Source organism: Styela clava, chromosome 14 (assembly GCF_964204865.1).
Source record: "Styela clava chromosome 14, kaStyClav1.hap1.2, whole genome shotgun sequence".
NCBI lineage: Eukaryota > Metazoa > Chordata > Ascidiacea > Stolidobranchia > Styelidae > Styela > Styela clava.
Window position 1 is genome coordinate 2571805 of NC_135263.1, and position 20254 is coordinate 2592058.

Here is a 20254-nt window from a genome sequence, read left to right on the forward strand (position 1 = left end):
ACTTTTATTACTTGTTGTACTGAAACAAGTTTGTTCGTACGTTCGTACGTCTGAAAGATCTACACTTGTGTTCTGGAAATAAGTCAACCAGTTAAATATTATAGGAATTGCTTGAATTATTAACGTTAAACTCCGTAAAAGTAAAAATACGACTCTGGATTTCGACTCTAGAATACGACACAAAAAAACAACTATAGTTTTGAACGCACCAGGATGTCAGAGTTGGAAGTGCTGCAAGAGGTGGCTGCACCAGAATCATCTTTCATATGTTAAACTTACGAATTTTTTTTCAATTTTAAAAGAGTGTTAATTAAAATAAATATAGACGATACACAATGTGGGGTAGCGGCCAACAGGCCTTATATCAACAAAAAAGTCGATGGAATATACATGACTGGGCAACCTTGAAATCAATCAAGCCACAAAATTGTGGTACATCAATACGATTGGAAGGAATCCGGCCTGACTGCTTCGACAAACTAAAAAACGTCGTGAGCAAATTTAAATTTGTTTCCGTGATATTACGTTTCTGTTTCGAAGATGCTCAACAAACACTGGGAATTTGCCAGGCCATTCTGATAAACAAAAACCTAAAAGTAAGCTCTGACTCTTGTTAATATATATGTATTTCATTGTATATTTGAAATCAGTTAGTAAAATGAGAACTTTTCTTCATCCTAGTTTTTGTTATTCAAAAATTTAATAGGTAGGCAGTTCAAAAATGTCAGCCGTGGTTTAAAGCTGGATGAAATGAGTATCATACATACAAGTGCAACAAAAGTATATATCTTTATTCTTCAATTATTCTAGGAAATTCACCTAGATCTCCAAGGTAACGCTCATGACGATACATGTATTAGCACGCTGGTGGATTTGGTTAGAAAAAAAGTGGTGATTTCGTTGGAATGCCCTACAAATATGAACGAAGAGAATGCTGAGAGATTGCTAGATGGAATTTTGAGAAATGATGCAAAGGTAAACAAAAGTTGGGAAACTCGTTGTTGTCAATTCCGCAGAATAGATTTAAGACAGGAATTTGAAGTTAAGACAGGAACGGCTTTAGTAATGGAGTAAATATTTACCACAGTTTCAGATTTGTAAAAATTTTCGACTCTCTGACGAAAATGATTAGAATATTTTTTCCGTTAACTCCTCCAGTTGTAGTTTGCTCCCATACCAAAAAAAATTGATTAAAATTTATTTTTGAACAAATTTTGATTCTTACTACTTGAAAATCTAATAATTTTTTATACATGCACCCAACGAAGATAAAAACATTACTACTGTGTAAATATCTTTCAGTTGAAGGTTCTGAATCTCAATGGCGCTGTGTTGAACGAACGATCTGTAGCCCACATCCAAAAAAATTTAGAAGTTGGAAATATATCGAAACGTCTCGATCTTTCCAAGTGCTTTGGTGTGTTCGGTGCATCTCTGACGACCGGTGATAAAAAAGATATTGAGCAAGCAGCAATAGTCGGAAAACGCAAAGTAAGTTTAAATTACGTTTTTTTTTTATAATTTGAATACTTAGTTTAACGAGAAGTTTCATCCAAGCATATATAATTTTGTAATTGCTAAAGACGAAAAACAAAGCAAGGTTAAAAAAGGTACACGTATTGTGAACATATTTTTTTTTTATCCGGAGCTAGCCCAAATTGACCTCATGAAAACCAGAAAGATGCAATTGAGTCTTAAGAGTCGGTTGAAATTTACAGTCGACTCCGACTTCCGAATATGGGTTGAAAAATTTCCCGACTTCAACTCTGACTCGTGATTTCGACCTCTGGTCGTTAGTAATTTTAACCCCCACTTCAGCTAAGAATTTATCTTTTCTGTAGATACTTTCTTCTTTAAATCAATAAGTGTCAATGCCCTCTAGTTGTTGAATTTTATCAATAAAAACAGAAAATTAACAAAGCAATCAATAGCTCTTATTCGTATAGGCCTTTCATGGCCCCCTTTAGAAGCCAAAATTCGTGGTGGTACAATTTTATGGTTTTAGACTAAAAACTATAATCTATATATTTATAGAAAATAGAACACAGTTTTTATTATAATTAAAGGCAAATTATATTTAGAGATAAAGGGTACATATTAATCATTTTGCATAATTGTTATTTTTTATTTTATTGTTGTGAAAAAATCGCTTTCTTTTGCGACTACTGGAACAATTGATCGAGTAAACAAGGATTTTTATTTATTTTTGTTTTAAGGACCACAGGGCCGATATTTTACCCACATTTTTTTTAATATCATTTTTGTAACGTTAGATAAAATATAACTACTTTTATTCAGCTTTCAAACAAAGTCAAAATTGATTGGTTCGAATGCGTTCAAGAACTGAAAATTTCCCCTTCACTTTCCGGCGGATATCAGGTTGGTTAGATTTGTTTATCAAAATTTCACCGTTTCATTTATGTTAATTTAGAAGCCCACGTGTTTACCGAATTGCGGCGCAAAAATGTAGACCACTCCGTGTGACGCCACAACGGTTAACATGCCATAAACATCTCGCGCCGCTTGCTGACATTCTGGGGTCTCACGACAGCTAGTGGAAATCTCTCAGAGGTAAACGAGAGTCAATTCCAGATTTCATTGCGTTCTATTGACAATATTTAACCTAAGGTTTTGTATTATTTTCCACAACACCTTCGAGACTCCCCTAGAAACCCGCCTCGACCCCCAGGTTGGGAACCACTGATCTATCCACCTTGTAGTTTGTAATTTAACATTTGTCATACATATCGTATTATAGTTCACTCCGATACCCGGCATACAAGTGTTCGACCACAGCACAGGCAGGATACAAACTTTGTTACGGCATCTTGTTCGTGAAAGTGTTGATCACGCTTGGCAACTGTTCAAACGCAAAACGCCATTCAATGATTCCAACGACAATATGGTAAGTCATTGTAATCTGAATACTAGTTTTCAATTAAAGGACAAAATTGTTGTTACTTCAGTGTATTTTTTATTAAAAATATGTTTGTCTATGGGCAAGGGGTTTTGGACCAGAAGCCAAAAATTTTGCCCACCTGGATTGGCGGGCCATGTAGGTGTGACGTAAAAAGTTACATTCAATGAATATATTTACAGCGTTACAAAAACAAAAGTGGAAAACAAAAAGCCTCGTGCCAAAACTAAATTTAATCGCAATCTCAATAAATTCATTGAGCTATTTTTTTTTTAGCTAAATTATTGAAATTTGGTTTAAGTTTGGTTGTGGACGCATGGGGTGGGCCAGATTGAATTACCCAACAGGCCTGATTTTACCCGCGGGCCGTAGTTTGCAAATATCAGGTCTATGGCCGTCGTTTGGTTGAGTTTTTTCTCTAGTGGAAATCGCTCGTAAATTACTTTCAATATTAACTCAGCCTTTATTTAAGCCAGTCACAGCTTTGCCCTGTTATTACCGCAACATGTTAATGATTTACTGCGTGAGCGCGTCATACAATTTATGGCCCCAAGGCTGAAAATCGAAAGTAAAGTTCCGCTTTATATGATGACTGATGGATAGTGTATCAGATACCTGTGCAAAGCGTGTGTGGTTTTATTTGCGAAATGTGTGATGAATTTTTATTCAATGTGTACAATCAAGCTTTTGAATAGTAACCACACCCTTGTTTGTAGTTGTATAATCTCTAAACCAGGGTTGTGAAATCGAAGTCGGAGTTTAGCCAGATTTCAAGTCGTATTTCCAAACCCCCGTTTGCAGTTGGAGTCGAAATTCTGAATTCTGAGTTTTGAGTCGGAATTGCAGACTTTTCAACGGTGATAAAGTCGAAATGTCTACTAAAGAAGCATCAATTGTATTTAGCTTTCCTAACAGTCAAATAAAGACGGCTCATATATGCCAAAATTTCGTTGTTCAAGTTTATTTTTTTCTAAGCTCGAAATTTTTTTTTAATCTGGAGTGGAAGTGTGAGGAAAAGTTTTTCTTGATTTGCAGATAGAGCAAAAATTTTTCAACTTGGTGTCTAGAGTCGGAATAATTAGGAAAACGTAATGAAAGTTAAAATATATGATTTCCAAAAATGCACGGCAAAAATTATAAAATAAAACGAAAGTATTTGAAATTTGGTATCTTACAAAGAAATATAACTTCAATTTTTCATCTTTCAGACTGTGGATACAAAACACTTGAGAATAGACGAACAACTAACTGATATCATACAAAGATTCGAACAAAACCTAGGTTTGATATGAATTTTGGCACAATTCATCATATTATAATTAAGAGGAAGTCTCTTAGAACAAAAATTTAGTATACAAAAATGAACTCTGGATTTAAATATTTCGAAATTTAAAATTCTGAGAACACTAACATCTAAAATTGAAAAGTGTTATTAAAGTTTCAAAATTTGAGTTCCATTTTGTACTCACTGAAACGAAATTTTGCATCATTATGCATTTTCACTTTTGAATGTCTAATTAACATTTATATCGCAGGTAAAAAATCGAACAAGAATAAAAAGAAAGAAAAATTCAAAGCAAATAAAAAAAACAAAGGAGGAAGATTGAAATCCTTCTTTTCCTCTTTTAGTAAGTACAGAATTCTTCTCGCCAAAGCATTTAAATTGAGACCTTAAACCCAGCTGCGTGATTACCGCACTTTTAGATAAACCTACTATTACTTGAACGCGAAATGAGTGGACGTAAAAAGAAAAATTACGTTCTATTTAAATATAGATGTGGTGCGAAAAATAATGAGCAAAACTTATTTATGTTATGGCGAACGCAGTTTTTACGTCTCAATATCGCCACCGACGGACATGTGTAGTGTTTAATAGATATTTCTGTCACTGCAACGATTTTTGATCAATTTACTATATCGGTATTTAATCTCAATGAGTAACAAAATTCCTACGCTAAAAGCTTGGTTTTTAAACAAATTCAACTCGCACTTTCTGGAAAACTGTTGCCTCAGCATTAAAATTCAAATTGTTTCAAACAACGTGTCAAGTTGTATTTAACAACTTATCTGTAACATGAATTAGGACTATATTCAGTTCTAGCGTAGTCAATTGTAATCCTGATGTTAGACCAGTCGTTTAATACATTCCTCCTTTCGCCTATTTTGTAACATTTTTTTTCTTATTTATTTCCCCTCCTTTCCTCTCAAAAACATTTCCAGTGCTCATAGTTATTTTTTTATATCATGAAGAACACAAATCGTGCGTTACATAAGGGCCCCATTTAAAAAACCCTTTTTTAATGGATCATTAGCTGGTAATTATATTGATATATAATTAAGACGTTAAAAGTATTCATATTGCATTGCACCCCATGAATCACTCTCCAACACTACGTTATATTTAAGATCCATTTGAAAAGCAAAAGTACCAGGAAGAACCTGCTGCTAAATTGAAAGCTCAGCCTCTACCTTGCAGATATAAAGGTAAGTTCAAATTTTGATTGATATACCTAACATGTCCTGTGCAAAAAAGGACAAACAAAATGAGCAATTATCTGTATAAGACCATCCCCCGTTCACCGGCATAAAATCGAAGCATATGATAAGCTACATGTCAAAATAGAACAGAGGTTACTTTTTTAACATGTAGCTAATATTCTAGCGATTACCTTGCTCATGATTAAAAATTATGGGATTTGAATCCATGAATCCATGTAATCAATCATTGGTATTCTAGTATAAAAAAGAAAACGATTACCTACTCACTGTAGATAAACTAATTTGATGCTGAACCAGGATTTGATATGTTATTGCAGAGCACACAACACAAATGATATGTGGCGATGAAGATGGAGCAGGGCAATCGATGACGATATCTCGTGGATTCAATTTCTCTGATCATAATTTAGGTTTGAGAAGATTTTTATTTCAGTGGATGAACAGGCACATTAATTAAAATTGTGAAAATAAAGAGATGCTCCAGCTTGCCCGCAGCAATTCTCTCATACAGTGGTTATCGAACTTTTTAAGCTGCGCCTCCTTTTTAAAACCTGAATAATGAAATAAATGTAAAATATCAAAATGAGGCGGGCAAGATCAAATGTAACAAATATTTTTATTTTCAATAAGCTTAACGCCCATCGAAAAGTTCTAATTTGTTATAATGTTATAGGACATCACTTATAAGAATTCTTAGTGCTTTGGCTTTATGTTTTTAAATTTTCAATAACGTGTTCCAAAATTTTTCTTTATTTACTGTTCTGAACAAATAGCATCCTATGGTGTATCCACTATGCTTTTAAATTGTTTTAACGTATTTGTTCAACATACCTAGCAAGTAGAAATTGTTATCAATCAATGGGGTTGTTGAGAGCGAGGTTTGAAGCCCTGTGCTTTAATCCATGGCGCCTATATAATTTGAGTCCTATCATTAAACCTCTTTAGTCATATTGTAACCTTGTAAGAGGAATGCACAGTTTTCCGACGTCTGATTTATATATTTGATAATGAAGTTTTTGGTATGTCTAAATTTACTTATGTTATTTAATTACAGGCGGTCATGAAATAGTCGACGAGATCGAGGCGAGTTTCTTTAGCTTCAGTGGAACGCCAGCTCCTTCAGGTAGTGTATTGAAGTGTAAAATAAAAATGGACTAAGATCATGATACACAGCTGTTTCTATACCGAACTAAATTTTGAACCGTTTTATTTTAAATTTTATATCGTGCTTGAGCTGATTGTTTGTAAATTTTAAGAATTTTTCTATGGGGACTCAAACCTATATTGCTTTGGTTACTCGCTCACCACTTTTTCCAGCTTTTGTCTGCTGTTGCGACAAAAACTCAATATCAAAACTGTATGCTATTTTTATACTTGTTATTCAAATTTTTCATTTCCGGTATTATATTCCGGGTAGCTCAACAAGCTACTATTGATTTGGATAGTAAGATAGTAAAATAGGTCTATAGAAAATCATAATTTTCTTCTGTCATACCACAGGCGTAATTCTGTACTAAAACTCGATGAACTTCTTTATCGTATAATATGATGTTATGATATTTGTTTGAATATTTGTTTATTATGTTTAAAATAAACCAGATGTCAGAGAAAGCGAATGCGGGCCAAAGACTCCTTCAGATTTGTCGTCGGCCTCCAGCAATCACTTCACGATAGTCAGTTCCTTCAACATCACAGATTCATAGCCCGGGGCTTTTCTCCTTTTCAATAAAAGCATGTTGATATGAAAAATATATGAGAACATGTAAAACCAATTCTTTTGAAAAATACTCTCGCATAAAATCACCTTCATCCACAAAAATTTAAAATTGATTTCCATTAGGTGATATTACATTATTACCGTACATAAAAAACGAAACAAAATATACCTCAATTTTAATGTATACCCGTTTTCACATTTGTAATTTACAGGGACCACAGAAAATACGAAAACAAATATGTCCTATCCGCGTTTACAACAGTATGGCCGCGAATCTCAGCAAGAATTCGGAAATCTTGTCCTTGACCCACCAGTCGTCGGTGTGTAAAAGATGTTTATATAATATCTTCTGATATTCTAAATTATATGAACAGCGGCCCAGTTGTATATTGAGCTGCTATGTTTATCTAAGAGTCTTAGTAACTATTCGGTTTTCCGTCACAAAATGTATTACATTTCGATGTATATGAAATGTGTGTGTTGGGGGAGTGGGGTATGCAATTTGAGCCCTATATCTGAATTCCCTTGGAACAAAAAGATGGAATCAAACTAACAAATTTTTTTTCTTACGACTTCTATCCACGCCCTTTGCTCCGTTAAAATCCTCGTTCAGGAATCCATTGATATGTAAAGTTCTACTATTTTTAGATGGGCCGGAATCGGCCATCCTGAACAAGAGGGTCGGTTAACATGGGACAGCCCTTACCGAAACAAATACACAGTAATAATACTATAATAGATGTCATTACCAAATTCGAGACGATTAATTTCAGTGCAGTCTAGTTCAGTCATTCCCAGTGTGATCACCCAAGCAAGGTTAAAACATTTTATTGGGAGCTCGCATCTTGGAGCAGGTTCTCTCGTTTTTATAATATAAAATATGCATAAGCATCTACAATATTTATCGTTTTATAAGACAATCGTTGCGTGATTTTTGTACATTTTTTGATTTAGTAAAATAGGAACATGACAAAGCAAGTCGTTAAATATTCCTTGAAAAATATGCAAACTATGCAAACTCCTGATCAAATTAGCACCTTGTTACCCCCAGTTTAAAAACCACTAGAATAGGTCATTTCCGTCTAATCTGAACACATTACTCTTAGGTGCAAGCTCTCATTTCAATTCTTCATTTGTGAATATTCAACAAGGACAACACCGAGCTGCCGGTCTCAATGCTTTTTATCCCGGCTTCAATTTCAAACAACTTCCAGGTGAATTATATAAATATAGATCTTGCTATAAAAGCACTGATATATCCACAATCAGTCTGGTCTAGGTAACCATCTGTTAGTAACAAAAGGTGAACGGTGCAGGCTAACGTCTTCAACCCAAAGGCCACCAATACTATGGTGTAACAGCTAGTGATCTGTGGATGTGTGTCCAGAGCACTTTGCAGAATGATAAAGAAATCAAAACATAGGCTACTGTTTTTCAAGACGTTTACTCTAGAACAGTTGTTTCTAACCATGGAGAGCGCCGCACAAGGAGGCGTAAACAGGTTTTTGAGGGGAGGGGACTGAATGAAAAATTGGTTTGATTTATTCTTGCCCGCCTTATTTTATATATTCACATTTCCTTATTTTGGATATTTACCTACCATCCACGTAATTTCAACGTGTTTTTGAATAAAACATACTTTCACCTTACTATCTGTTATTTGTACCTTATTGACGAAACTTGACAGGCATAAAAAATTTGAGAAAGAAAACCCTACTCCTGTATTTGGCGAATTGCATAATTAATTTCCCTCCAGACTAATCTTCTTTCGGCCAATGTTCTCTGTGACTTTCCTTTCTGGAGCAGATTTTTCCCCCTTTTCTTTGACAGTGTTGAGTTCTAGGTGATTTAAATGCCATGTGCACTGGTAAATTAAACTTAGGTATTGGCTTGGTAATGATCGTTTACCACTCCGCTGCCAACAACTATCTCGTATATAAACTCGGTAAATATTTAACTATAAAGTTTTACTTTAAAAAACTAATTAAATATTTTCACCAGGAAATTCGGGCCCGTTTGATGCATCTTGTGTTGACATACAGCAGAGTCGCCGTGGATTAGAACAGCCAAATAATACCTCTCCAATAGGTACGATTCATTCTACAATCTTAATTTTAATCTATTTTTTTAATCTCTTTATGTACTTATATCAATTATAGCAACGCAGCATACATTCTTTGAATTTTGAAAAAAAAAAGATAAATTTTCGATCAACATTTATTTAGTTCAACAGAAAATTCTTCTATCCGACGCCGGCAACGTGTACCTAAAAACAACTTAGGCTGCGACTCCAAGAATATTTGGTAAACCCGTAGTATGTGTACCAAGTTAGGGTTAGGCCATAATTTTATTCCTATTTTCTATATTTTAGTTCTATTACGAGTTCGGGGACTATTTGTGTTTTTATTAATTTTCCAATTAGTTACCTCCCTATTGGTACACACACTTCTAGAGCACCAAACATTTGACTCCAAATATTCGCTTCAAATTTAAAATACTTTAACCTTAAGTTTGGTTCTCGACTTCAGAAATGTCAAAATTCTGACTTCGAAGAATTTAGATTTCAATGAATCTACAGCCATTTTCAAGTTTGGGAGAGTTTTTTTTTTCATAAAATTCGGATACTTTGAAGTTGGAAGTAAAAATTTGAGTCAATCCGGATTTGGGGGCCGGTTTATGAAAGTCATGGAGTCCAGAGTTGAATGATATTTCTCGAGCCCCAGAGCCTTGTCTCAAACGCAAATTGTTGTCTAAAATTTGTTAGAATATTTTCAAAACAGATATGAGTATTCCTTCTTTTTTAATCTTACACAAGCTGAACATCAAAGATTCAATTTTAACAACCAACAGCCTCATTGTCCGACTACACCTTCCTTCCAATTTCAAGGACAACCCGCATGTAAAATGTTCAATTCTTACCCTTTTCTACATTGCAATATATTTTTTAAAATCCAAAAATATATTAAACACAATCTTTTCAATATTACAGTTTTTTTCAAATAATCTGTTAACAATAAAAATCAAGATGAATTCGTTGAACAATGTCATATTTCATAAAACATAACATCTGTACAACTACGAGCTCATTATGCAAGTTCTCCAAATTATGCAAAATCATTAAGATTTTAGATATACCTCGATAGATTCCTACTAATGTAAATTTTTTTAGGCCAGACTCAAAATATGCCTCAGTCCGTCACTCGAGGGCGTTCACAGACGCATTCTCCGTCATCTATATCTTCTCACCAATATCGAGGAGAACCACATCCTTTTCACACTGTCGCAAGCCCACAATATCCACAAGTTGTGTATTGCCTTCCCATAAATAATTTCATTTCGATTTTCCCTGTTTTAGTTCTATTACAAGTTCGGGGATTGTCTGTGTTATCCAAGTGAATATACCCCTTGCCAATAGGCTTTACCCCGTTACACGACTTGATGTAAATTAGGCGAACAAAATTAGTTATCTCCATATTGGTACACACACTTCTGGAGCGCCAAATATTTGACTAAATATTTGAAATGATGAGTTCGGTTCTCTCATTCAGAAATGTCAAAATTCTGACTTTGAAGAATTCAGAATTTAGACTCCAGCGACTCTACATCTATTTTCAAGTTTGTGAGCATTTTTGTTCATAAAATTCGGATACTTTGAAGTTGTAGTTAAAAATTTGAGTCAATCCGGATTTGGGGGCCAGTTTATGAAAGGTCTGGAGTCCAAAATTGAATGATATTGCTCCAGCCCCAGATACTTGGCTCAAACGCAGATTGTTTTCTAATATTTGTTAGAATATTTTTTAAACATATTTGAATATTCCTTCTTTTAGATCTTACACAAGCTGATCACCAGGGATTCGATTTCAATAACCAACAGCCCCATTGGCCGGCCACACCTGCCATTCACGTTCAAGGACAACCCACAAGTAAAATTTTCAATTTCGTTTTGTGCTCGATACATTTTGCAATCGACTCTAGTAAAAAGATTCTTAATTTATTGTCAATTTTGAGCGGACCAAGTGGTTAGTAAATGTTGAAACATAGGTTTATAATGAACTTGTTAACATGATTCAAAGTCTCCCACATTCTGTTTTTTTTTTCAATTCGTTCTGACTCCTAGATTCTTATGGGAATTCAAAACGAATATAACATATAAATGTGATTTAAACGAACAATTTTAGCGCTATTTGTACATACTTTATTTCAAGCTTCAGTAAAAATACATATATGTGTTAGACTCTCAAACAAACTTTGACAGTAAAATATTACATACACCCACGCTTCATCAATTTGACGATTCGGTGTCTTTTGAGCAGCGCTGCGTCTTTATAATTTACCTTACAAAGATTCTTGTTTTATTGTCAATTTTCACCGAATCGACCAAAAGATTAGTATATATTGAAATATACGTATATAACGAACTTAATAACGTGATTAAAAGTCTCCCACGTTCCGGACCTTTTTCAAATCGTTGTGTTTCTGATATATATATATATGCTTGATTATTCCACTTTTTTTTAGATATTAAACAAAATTATCACCAGGAATTAGATTCGAACAACCAACAGCTCCTTTGCCCGTCTACACCTGCCTCTCAATTTCAAGGACAACTCGCAGGTAAAAATGTTTAATTCCCCATGTGCTCGATACAATTTACTCCAATAAGAAAATTCTTGTTTCTTATGTTAATTTCACCGCTTCGACCAAGTGATCAGTATATGTTGAAACATACGTATATAACGATCTTGATAACAAGATTCAAGACTTCCACATTGCGGATTTTTCATGACTTTTCGATTTGTTTTGACTTTTAAATTGTAATGGAAATTCAAGATGTTTTACATAACAAATGTTACTTAAATGAATCAAGTCAACGGGTACCTGCATTTACTTTGACAATCAATTTATGAAATTATTTTTTCAGATGCAAGTTCTTTTAATTCTTCTTTCGTGGATATGCATCGCGGGCAACCTGGACCTGCCGGGCCCAACACTGCTCATCATGGAGCCAATTTTCAAATACTTCCAGGTGACTTTAGGGTTATTTATTTGGTAGCATATTTATATTTTATACATAATGACTTTCGGAAATATTCAAGGTCAGACCAAACGTTACAGAAATATATCTGTATTAGTGTGCAGCAAGACTCTTGAATATCTTAAGATAGGTATCTTCAATCTTGTTATAGCATCCTTGCGTTATATGCATACGGATCCACCGGCACAAAAGTATAGAAGACGGATAAGTAGTTAGTCCCGCAGAAACCTGATCATCAGAAGAAATAACGTTCTGTGATTATTTGAAATATTGCTTTGGCAAATCTCACCTATTTGTCAATGTCATATCATCAATCCTATTTACCCACACGTACTTGCTTTCAAATTTGCATAAGCGAAAGATGACGACGCGATAACTTAGCTGCTAGCGATAAGCGTTTTACTTAACTGTGTCGCTATCGCAGATTACACATCTCGAATCCAAATCACACGCGCCCACCTTACCCAGCATGCATAACAAATTTGGTTTGATTATGCCTAACCGTAAATAATTTGGCACATATCGTTAGATGCCAGTGGCTGGTTGTATGTGACATTTCTTTCGCTTGAAAGGCGGGCATGAGCGTCATATTAATAAAGCATAATAAGGACAACTAGTCTATTTCCGTTGTTTCCATTGTCAGGAAATTCGGGGTCCTTCAATGCATCTTGCGTTGACATAGAGCAGAGTCGTCAAGGGTTGGCACAGCAGAATGTTCGAGGGCCAGCTGGTATGATTGGTAAGTTATGCGGTTGATACTCTTTCCACGTTGCAATAATTTTTTTGAAATCTAACAGTATTACACTTTTTTTTTCCAAATATTCAGTGAAAAAAAAATCATTTGAAATGCATTTGTTTAAAAATTGTCATATTGCATTAAGCATAACATCTGTAAATCTACGAGATATTTATGCAAATTCTCGAAATTATGCGAAATCATTGAGGTATAGGATTTACCTAGATAGATTCCTACTGATATAAATTTTTTTAGGCCAGACTCAAACTATGCCTCAGTCCGTTGCTCGTGGGAATTCACAGGCGCATTCTCCGCCATCTACATCTTCTCCCCAATATCGAGGGGAACCACCCGCTTTTCACCCGGACGCTAGCCGACAATATCCAACAGGTGTGTATAACCCTCGCATGAAGGCGTTCGTAATTAATATCGAAATTCGTAAACAAGCTGACACTCAAGCATTTTTATTTTTGATATTTCCTGATATATACATATCCCTTTGTCCGTAAAACGTTTACATTATTATATATTTTTCAAATTGTGAAATAGAAATATCAGTTATCTATAGTTTTCTACTCATATAGCTTATAGCGCGTTAGTGACTGCTCCGTTTTCATAAGAATTTGCTGCTCTAGCTGATGGCTATTGGGAGCCATATGTAGTGATGAAAATCACCCATACGCAGAAAACTACTTGAATTATCGGAAAAGTTACGCACATTATACTTTGAACCCCTTTAACACTTCTTTTTTAACTCCATTTCATATGATAATTTTCAAAATTTTTCACTTAGCCATTATATCCTTTTATTTAGCTAGGTGGCGCTGACAAGCAGTTCAAACCAACGTGACGCGATGTTAGACAATTGTAAAAACAAATTATGAAGTTTTGTGAATGTGTGTCTAGTGAAGATTTTAGTGCTAATTCAATCTTAATATTTTTATATCTGACGTTTTATTGTGTAATTTTTGTAACAAAATTAGTAGCTAGGAACGTGCCACTGGTTTTTTCTTTCAAATAATAAAATTTTTGATCAGGTCAAACGCATGCTGAGACAAAAGGCGGTGTTTGCTACAATCTACGGCCGCAGTATCCGCCCCAAACAAATATACCAGCTCAGGTTTTGCAACGCGGTCAGTTTGCAGAAGACTCCTATGCAAACTCCCGACAAAGTCAACAATCTTCGCGCCAAACAAGAATACCAGTGCAACCGGATTTGACAAGTGCAGGTAAGGTCATCACAAAATGTGACCTAATAACGTACAAATTGGATTTTTCAAAACAAATTACAAAATATTTGGTTACAAAAACGATGAACGAGTCGTACGACTAATGAATAAAATTCCGAGTCCGCGCCACAGCTCTTTTTATTGACATTCTACCAGAATCAAGAATATAACTCTTCATTTATTCAGATTGATTGCTTTGCCAACATCAGAACTGAATTAAATTTACTAATCTATTGGTTTTTCGATTATTTCAGATCAGCAATATTCCGGGCAAAACCCAGTGCTAGCTCGTAACAGAGATGGGGGAACAAGATTTTCTAGACACCAGAAAAATCCAGATCTGCAAAATTCCGGGCAAAATCCAATGCCAGGTCGTAACAGAGATGCCGGAACAGGATCTTCTAGCAACCAGCAAAATGTTCAAGGTCTCGACGACAACATTTTTGTATCTGATAGCTTTGACGTTTTTTTTATATTGCTATTGCATTGCTTTATTGATGTAATAAATACCGCAATTTTTCAATTATCCTCCAGCCTCTGATTACCATTTTTAGAAGAAGTTAAATTGAATACAGAATACCGAACTGAGAAAATTTGTCTGCGTTAGGCATTCGATCCAAATAAAAAAACGTTTAATAATTAAGTCAAATGCAAGCCGAGACGCGATGTACGCGATAAATCATTGGTTTTTACAAAATTAAAAAATCAAATTTCTGATGAAAATTTAGACTCTGACCTGATAACATTCGATTCTGACTTTTAAAAGACAATTTACATAAGATTTGGGTTGAAAATACGGGGTACGACTCCCGAATTGGCACCATACAGGAATCAGGGATATAATTCTTTATATATTCAAATTGATTGCTTTGCAAACATCAGAACTGAAATGAATTTACTATCTTTTGCCTTTTCGATTACTTCAGATCTGCAACACTATGGACAAAATCCGATGCTGGCACCTAACAGAGATCCCGGAACAGGACCCTCTAGCAATCAGCAAAATGCTTCAGGTCTCGAGAACAACCTTTTTTATCTGATAGTCTTGGCATTATTAGATAATATTGCTATCCCGCTATTGTATTGTCTTATTGCTGTAGTAAATAAAGAAATCCTCCCCCAGCCTCTGCTTAAGATTCTCGTGAATTTTTTAAAAGAAGTAAAATTGAGTATAGTACACTGAAATTAAAAACATTTGGTACTGGGGGATTCCGCGTTTGGACGCTATAGAATTTTTTTGTGCAATCTTTCGATAGGAATTCAAAATATACAACTATTATTAAATACATTCAGTATATTGAGTACAGAAAAAATTACTTGGTTCAATTTAAAATTCAGTCCTATTAAATAGGTTAATAATTCCTATTTGATAAATAAATGGAAATGCATTTTGTTGCTCTATTAACAGCAACAAATCTGCGTTTACTGATAGTTGATCAATAATTACATTCTCCCATTTTTGATGTGACGGAGTTTAATTTTAATTGTATTACATGTTTTTCTCATCCTTTCGTTATTGTATATTCCAGCTCGCTGCAAATTATCTAAAAAACACGAAAAATACCTCAAGGTTTCCACTAAGCAAAAAGAGAGAAAATCGGTTAATATAACGGGTAAATTATTTTTAGTGTTCTTGCAGATGATACGACGTCACCTTCCATGCAACTGTCAGTTTTTTTTTTTTTTTTTTACCATTGAATGCCACGTTGAAAACTTCTCTACCATACAGTCCGAGTTCGCGTAAGGATTTTTTTCGATCAGTTTGTTACAGTTATATTTCATATCGCCTGTTTCTGGGCCTTAAATATATCTGTTTGATATTTGCCTCCTCATTTTCAGATGTCCAAAGGACGACATGAATCACCGTCAACAGGAAGAAGAAAATTTGTGGGATTCTGACGAGTATTATTGACGAGAAAATTTTGTTCTATTTAGTAATGTTCCCAAAACATTGTTAAAATAAACTTGAAATGATTTCAAATGGTGTTACTTAGCAGTGGGTGCTACTACAGAGCATTGTTCGGACTCGGGCGTGATATTCGCCGTATAAAAACGATTGAATTTCATGTTTGTATATATAAATTGATTTATGACAATTCTTGTTTGACCATACATAGGGTACATGAACACTTTATTTTCTAAATTTTATTATTTTATTGTGCATTCCTTGGTGCTCCCAAAGTATGTGAACCAAGACAGCGGACACCGGAACGTATTAAGTGTACCAGGTTAGGGTTAGGCCATAATTTCAGGAACAAATACTACGGGAGTCACTTGGCTACTCCCGTAATGAAACTAAAATGAGGAAAATGAGAATGAAATCATGGCCTAACCCTAACCTGGTTAACATACTACGTTCCGGGGCGGTGTCCGCCATCTTCGTTCACATACTTCGGGAGTACCCATTTCTTACCATGTGTGACTTAATTGCAAATCATGACAAAATTTCTCAAACGGTATAAATTCCAATTTTACATATTTATAGTTTTAATGTCAAATTTCACCCAAATTAAATTTTCGGACGTTCCTATTTGCCACATGCAATTGTCCATAACTTGTCTCGTTTTAATCGCTTTGACGTTTCATGCAAACAATGCTAATTGCTAAACTTTCTTAAGCATTTTGAAAACGACGTGAATTTTGCATTAATACATCACACTAAATGATTATTGATAACTCATTGTACCTTTTGATAAACTCAATTTTTATTTTTTTTTCGGTGTTGAGTTAATGTATTTACTCTATATTAGCGATAAGATTATTGATAATTCGTTGTATCTTTAAAAATTACTGACATTTTCATATTTGGAATTATTTTTACGCACATGCATTGAACAAGACCCGTTAAAGCAAAATTCTATATACCTTCTATATATTAAATGCGAATTTGCTTTCAAAAACTGAAATACCCACAAGAATTGAACAAAAATACGTCACATTCATTTAGCGAAGCCATTTGGAGCACAAGTTTCGGATTTGATTATCTAAAACTTCGACCCCAGATTTGAAAATACTGCCTTCAACTCATTCACAGGATCTTGACTGCAAGAAGTTTTACAACCCCTAGCATTTTACTTTTATTTTAAGATTTCGGTTTTGGAGTTGAAAAAATGAAATTCCTTCTGTCAAAGAGTTCTGAATTTCGATCTCGAACGCTACTTTAATTTAAAAAATAAAACTCCATTCCTTCTCCAACACCACCCGATTGGTGTACTAACTGGGTGAAAAGAAAACCTGAAAAAATTAAGAGAAACATTGCATTTTCGCTCAAACCAAAGCCCATCACAATCGAATCTTAAAATGTAAAGAAAAACCAGATTTTGACACAACTCAACGCACAACTCTTCCATGAAAATATGTGGATCCGGGGAACATTTACGATCGACTCAGACACCGGGTTAGGAACAATTTTGACTTCGATTACGGGTTGTAAAAATATCAAAAATTTGACAATATTATGCCAAATTCCAACTCCGCAGCAATTTACTATATTTTAGAGGTGGTGATAAATAAATAAAAAAACTTGTAGCCTAACGTTTAGTTACGACATCCATTTCTCAAAGTCGCGGCGGGCCTTGGCCTTAGTCATGCTAATGAGGCTATATATGACGATAAGACGTGAATACATTATAAAATAGCATGAATGGCTTGCAATGCTTTTTTCAGTGGCAATGCTTACCTAATGATCTCGAACATTCTCAAAAGTAGTTCTGACATTGGAAATTAAGACAGTAGTGATATAAATGCGAAAAAATAAAATCAAGATGTGAATATTTTGGCAAAATCGTGATAAGTGTTTGACCAAATGTCAGGGAGAAAGAGGGGAAGGAGTGAGAGAGAGAGGGAGAGATAATATTCTTTTCTAATTATTGCGGCATAAAAGCATCAAATATAGTCATTTTCGATGTCGCAAGAAATCGTTAACAAGACACTGTATTAAGATAAGAATAAGAGAATTGGACATTTAGCAAAATCAATTTTTATATATTCAGAACTTACTTGGTTCCACCGTTCTTTTCTTAGATTGCTCTTGCTTTTCAATGGGTGAATCCGCTTTACCACCTCGAGCCTTGGTTTGTTTTACCAAAGTCTGATATTGAATCAGATCCTGAAGTCTGGTCACTGAGGTTTAACATATGAACGTATTGAATTATATTTACCAAGTCAATTTTTATATGAATTGTACGAATGACGTTTTTTTTTATGCATAATTTTAATTAATTATATGCAATTCAAATATTGAAATAGAACTTAAATTATAAAGCAGCATCAAAGGACACTACTTTAAATAGTTAAAATCTAGACTGATGCTGAAATGAAAAATTGCCCAAATATATGGACACAAAGCTTGTGTGCATTATTACTAGTTTTGTAAAGCATCAGTGTTCAAGTGACCCCGAGTTTAGGGGAAAATAAACGGATATCTGTGGCGCAGGCAAGCAAGTGTGATAAAGTATAACTCCAATATTTCCAAAAATACTCATATTTGAATAAAAAATTTGTTGAAATATCGGGTCGTACAGGACTCAAGGAGAATTTGAAAAAAAAATGAATAAATAAATTTTGATTAGGTGAAAACTGTTCGTCAAGACGACGGTAGATTAATAATAATTGATGAAAATAATCATTTCAATGGGAAATCAAGATGGACGCACTATGGACACAGAGTGATTATTCTCGGATACTTTTTCATGTTTTAAACTTTTTTTGTCTCTACTCTTGATTTTTAAAGATAAACTAGCTAATTATCTACGAAAGCTCATTGCTCCCCCGTGGCAACGTTCCTTCTCTCCTTTCTCTGTGGCAACACCCTATTTTTGAATGATGGCACTGAACAAGAATATTGGAATCTAATTAGGTAAACGTAATAGCACAAACCTTGTGGAATCTATTATTAGTTTCGAAGCGGGTTTCGCTGCTTGATATCCAATTTCGATCTCTTGCATTTTCACCATGAAAAGTGGCCAGAGTACTTTTCGTCATTTTAATCTTTTTTTTATTTTTTACATAGAAAGGAGTTTCCGAGCCAGAATAATTAATATACCAGTATTCCTTGTCAGTGAGACATCTAACTCTAATGATAACTCGGAACTTTATATACGCATGATTTTATATAATATGATAAATTGAAGATGGAACAAAAACTGTTTCTTTCTGATATTTTCAAAATAAACGAAACAGCTTTTCGCAAAAATTTGAAAAACAAAAAACTTTGTATTGTGCAAGTGACCTGAAAGCATTTTGAGGACCTAGTGCGAGTTCTAACATCTACTTCCATTATTGTGTTTTAAATATAACCAACATTGAAAATAACTTTGACCGACTGTTTGTAACCGATATAGAATCCTCCTATCAGCCATTGTTTACTGTCAGCTTCAAAGGAAAAACAAAAAAATATTTCGCTCTATTTTCTGCCAAACGCGCTAAAGTAACTTGCACCTCATTTATCAGTAGCCATTGCACCATTGAGTGAGGATCTGAGACTTGAGCAAACTAATGTATATTCACTTTTCCTATTGCAAACCCAGAGGCATCATCGCTTTAAATGTCTATCCTGTTGTTTTGATTAAAATAATTTAAATTTGCAATAGTAAACTAAAAAAAAAATAACCAATCTATCTTCCTGTGAAAAAAAATTCTGTTTTATACGTTCTAGTACAGGGTCGTCCAACCCGTGGCCCGCAGGCCACATGGGGTCCACCAAAGGTTTCCGAGTGGCCCACGCGGTATTATTCGAATCCCAATTTTATTCACAAGTCTGGGCCATTATTGAAACCTCTAATAAGAAAAATTATTCATTGTCATTCAAACGCGCGCGAAGCACCACCCATATATCGAAAGCTTATTTATTTATGTACCTATGTGAGCGTTATTACTGGAGAGAGATGTTTGAATTTATTTTTATTGTTTGCTATGTATTTCAATCTATTTTGCTGTTATTTTTCTGTGAAGCTAGAAGGGGCAGTTTTTATGACCTCAACATTTGACAGCACTTAGGCTACTTGTACGAGAAAGTTTTATCGCGAATGAACCATGCCGAATCCCTCGTGAGATCACTAATTTCTGACAGTCATATGAAAAATTCGCTTCGCATTGGTACATCGTCCATTGCACCGAATAT

At 34.5% G+C, this 20254-nt stretch overlaps 1 protein-coding gene across 2 annotated transcripts; it reads left to right on the top strand.

The window, feature by feature from the left end:
* The first annotated feature begins 311 nt into the window (after window positions 1–311).
* LOC144432067 (uncharacterized) lies at window positions 312–18174 on the top strand. 2 transcript variants are annotated; one of them, XM_078120098.1, is made up of 23 exons: window positions 312–596; window positions 811–975; window positions 1303–1491; window positions 2299–2379; window positions 2759–2905; window positions 4126–4198; window positions 4453–4545; window positions 5324–5401; window positions 5734–5826; window positions 6471–6539; window positions 7346–7453; window positions 8240–8347; window positions 9135–9221; window positions 10961–11056; window positions 11652–11747; window positions 12055–12159; window positions 12812–12907; window positions 13160–13294; window positions 13942–14133; window positions 14388–14558; window positions 15060–15146; window positions 15663–15746; window positions 15973–18174. In XM_078120098.1, the coding sequence occupies exons 1-23, from the start codon at window positions 336–338 to the stop codon at window positions 15990–15992; spliced, it is 2634 nt and encodes an 877-aa protein (XP_077976224.1). In that variant the 5' UTR covers window positions 312–335; the 3' UTR covers window positions 15993–18174. The 2 variants fall into 2 exon arrangements, with proteins under 2 accessions (XP_077976224.1, XP_077976225.1); XM_078120099.1 differs by lacking the exon at window positions 15663–15746.
* The last annotated feature ends 2080 nt before the right edge of the window (window positions 18175–20254 follow it).

What these genes read in the sequence shown, in the direction of transcription:
- LOC144432067 (XM_078120098.1), top strand. Translation starts at nt 336, where the DNA reads ATGTGGGGTAGCGGCCAACAGGCCTTATATCAACAAAAAAGTCGATGG. An exon ending in TCTACCTTGCAGATATAAAG is followed by an intron (nt 5,402 to 5,733) that starts GTAAGTTCAAAT and finishes ATGTTATTGCAG; the next exon opens with AGCACACAACACAAATGATA. An exon ending in AGGGCCAGCTGGTATGATTG is followed by an intron (nt 12,908 to 13,159) that starts GTAAGTTATGCG and finishes AAATTTTTTTAG; the next exon opens with GCCAGACTCAAACTATGCCT.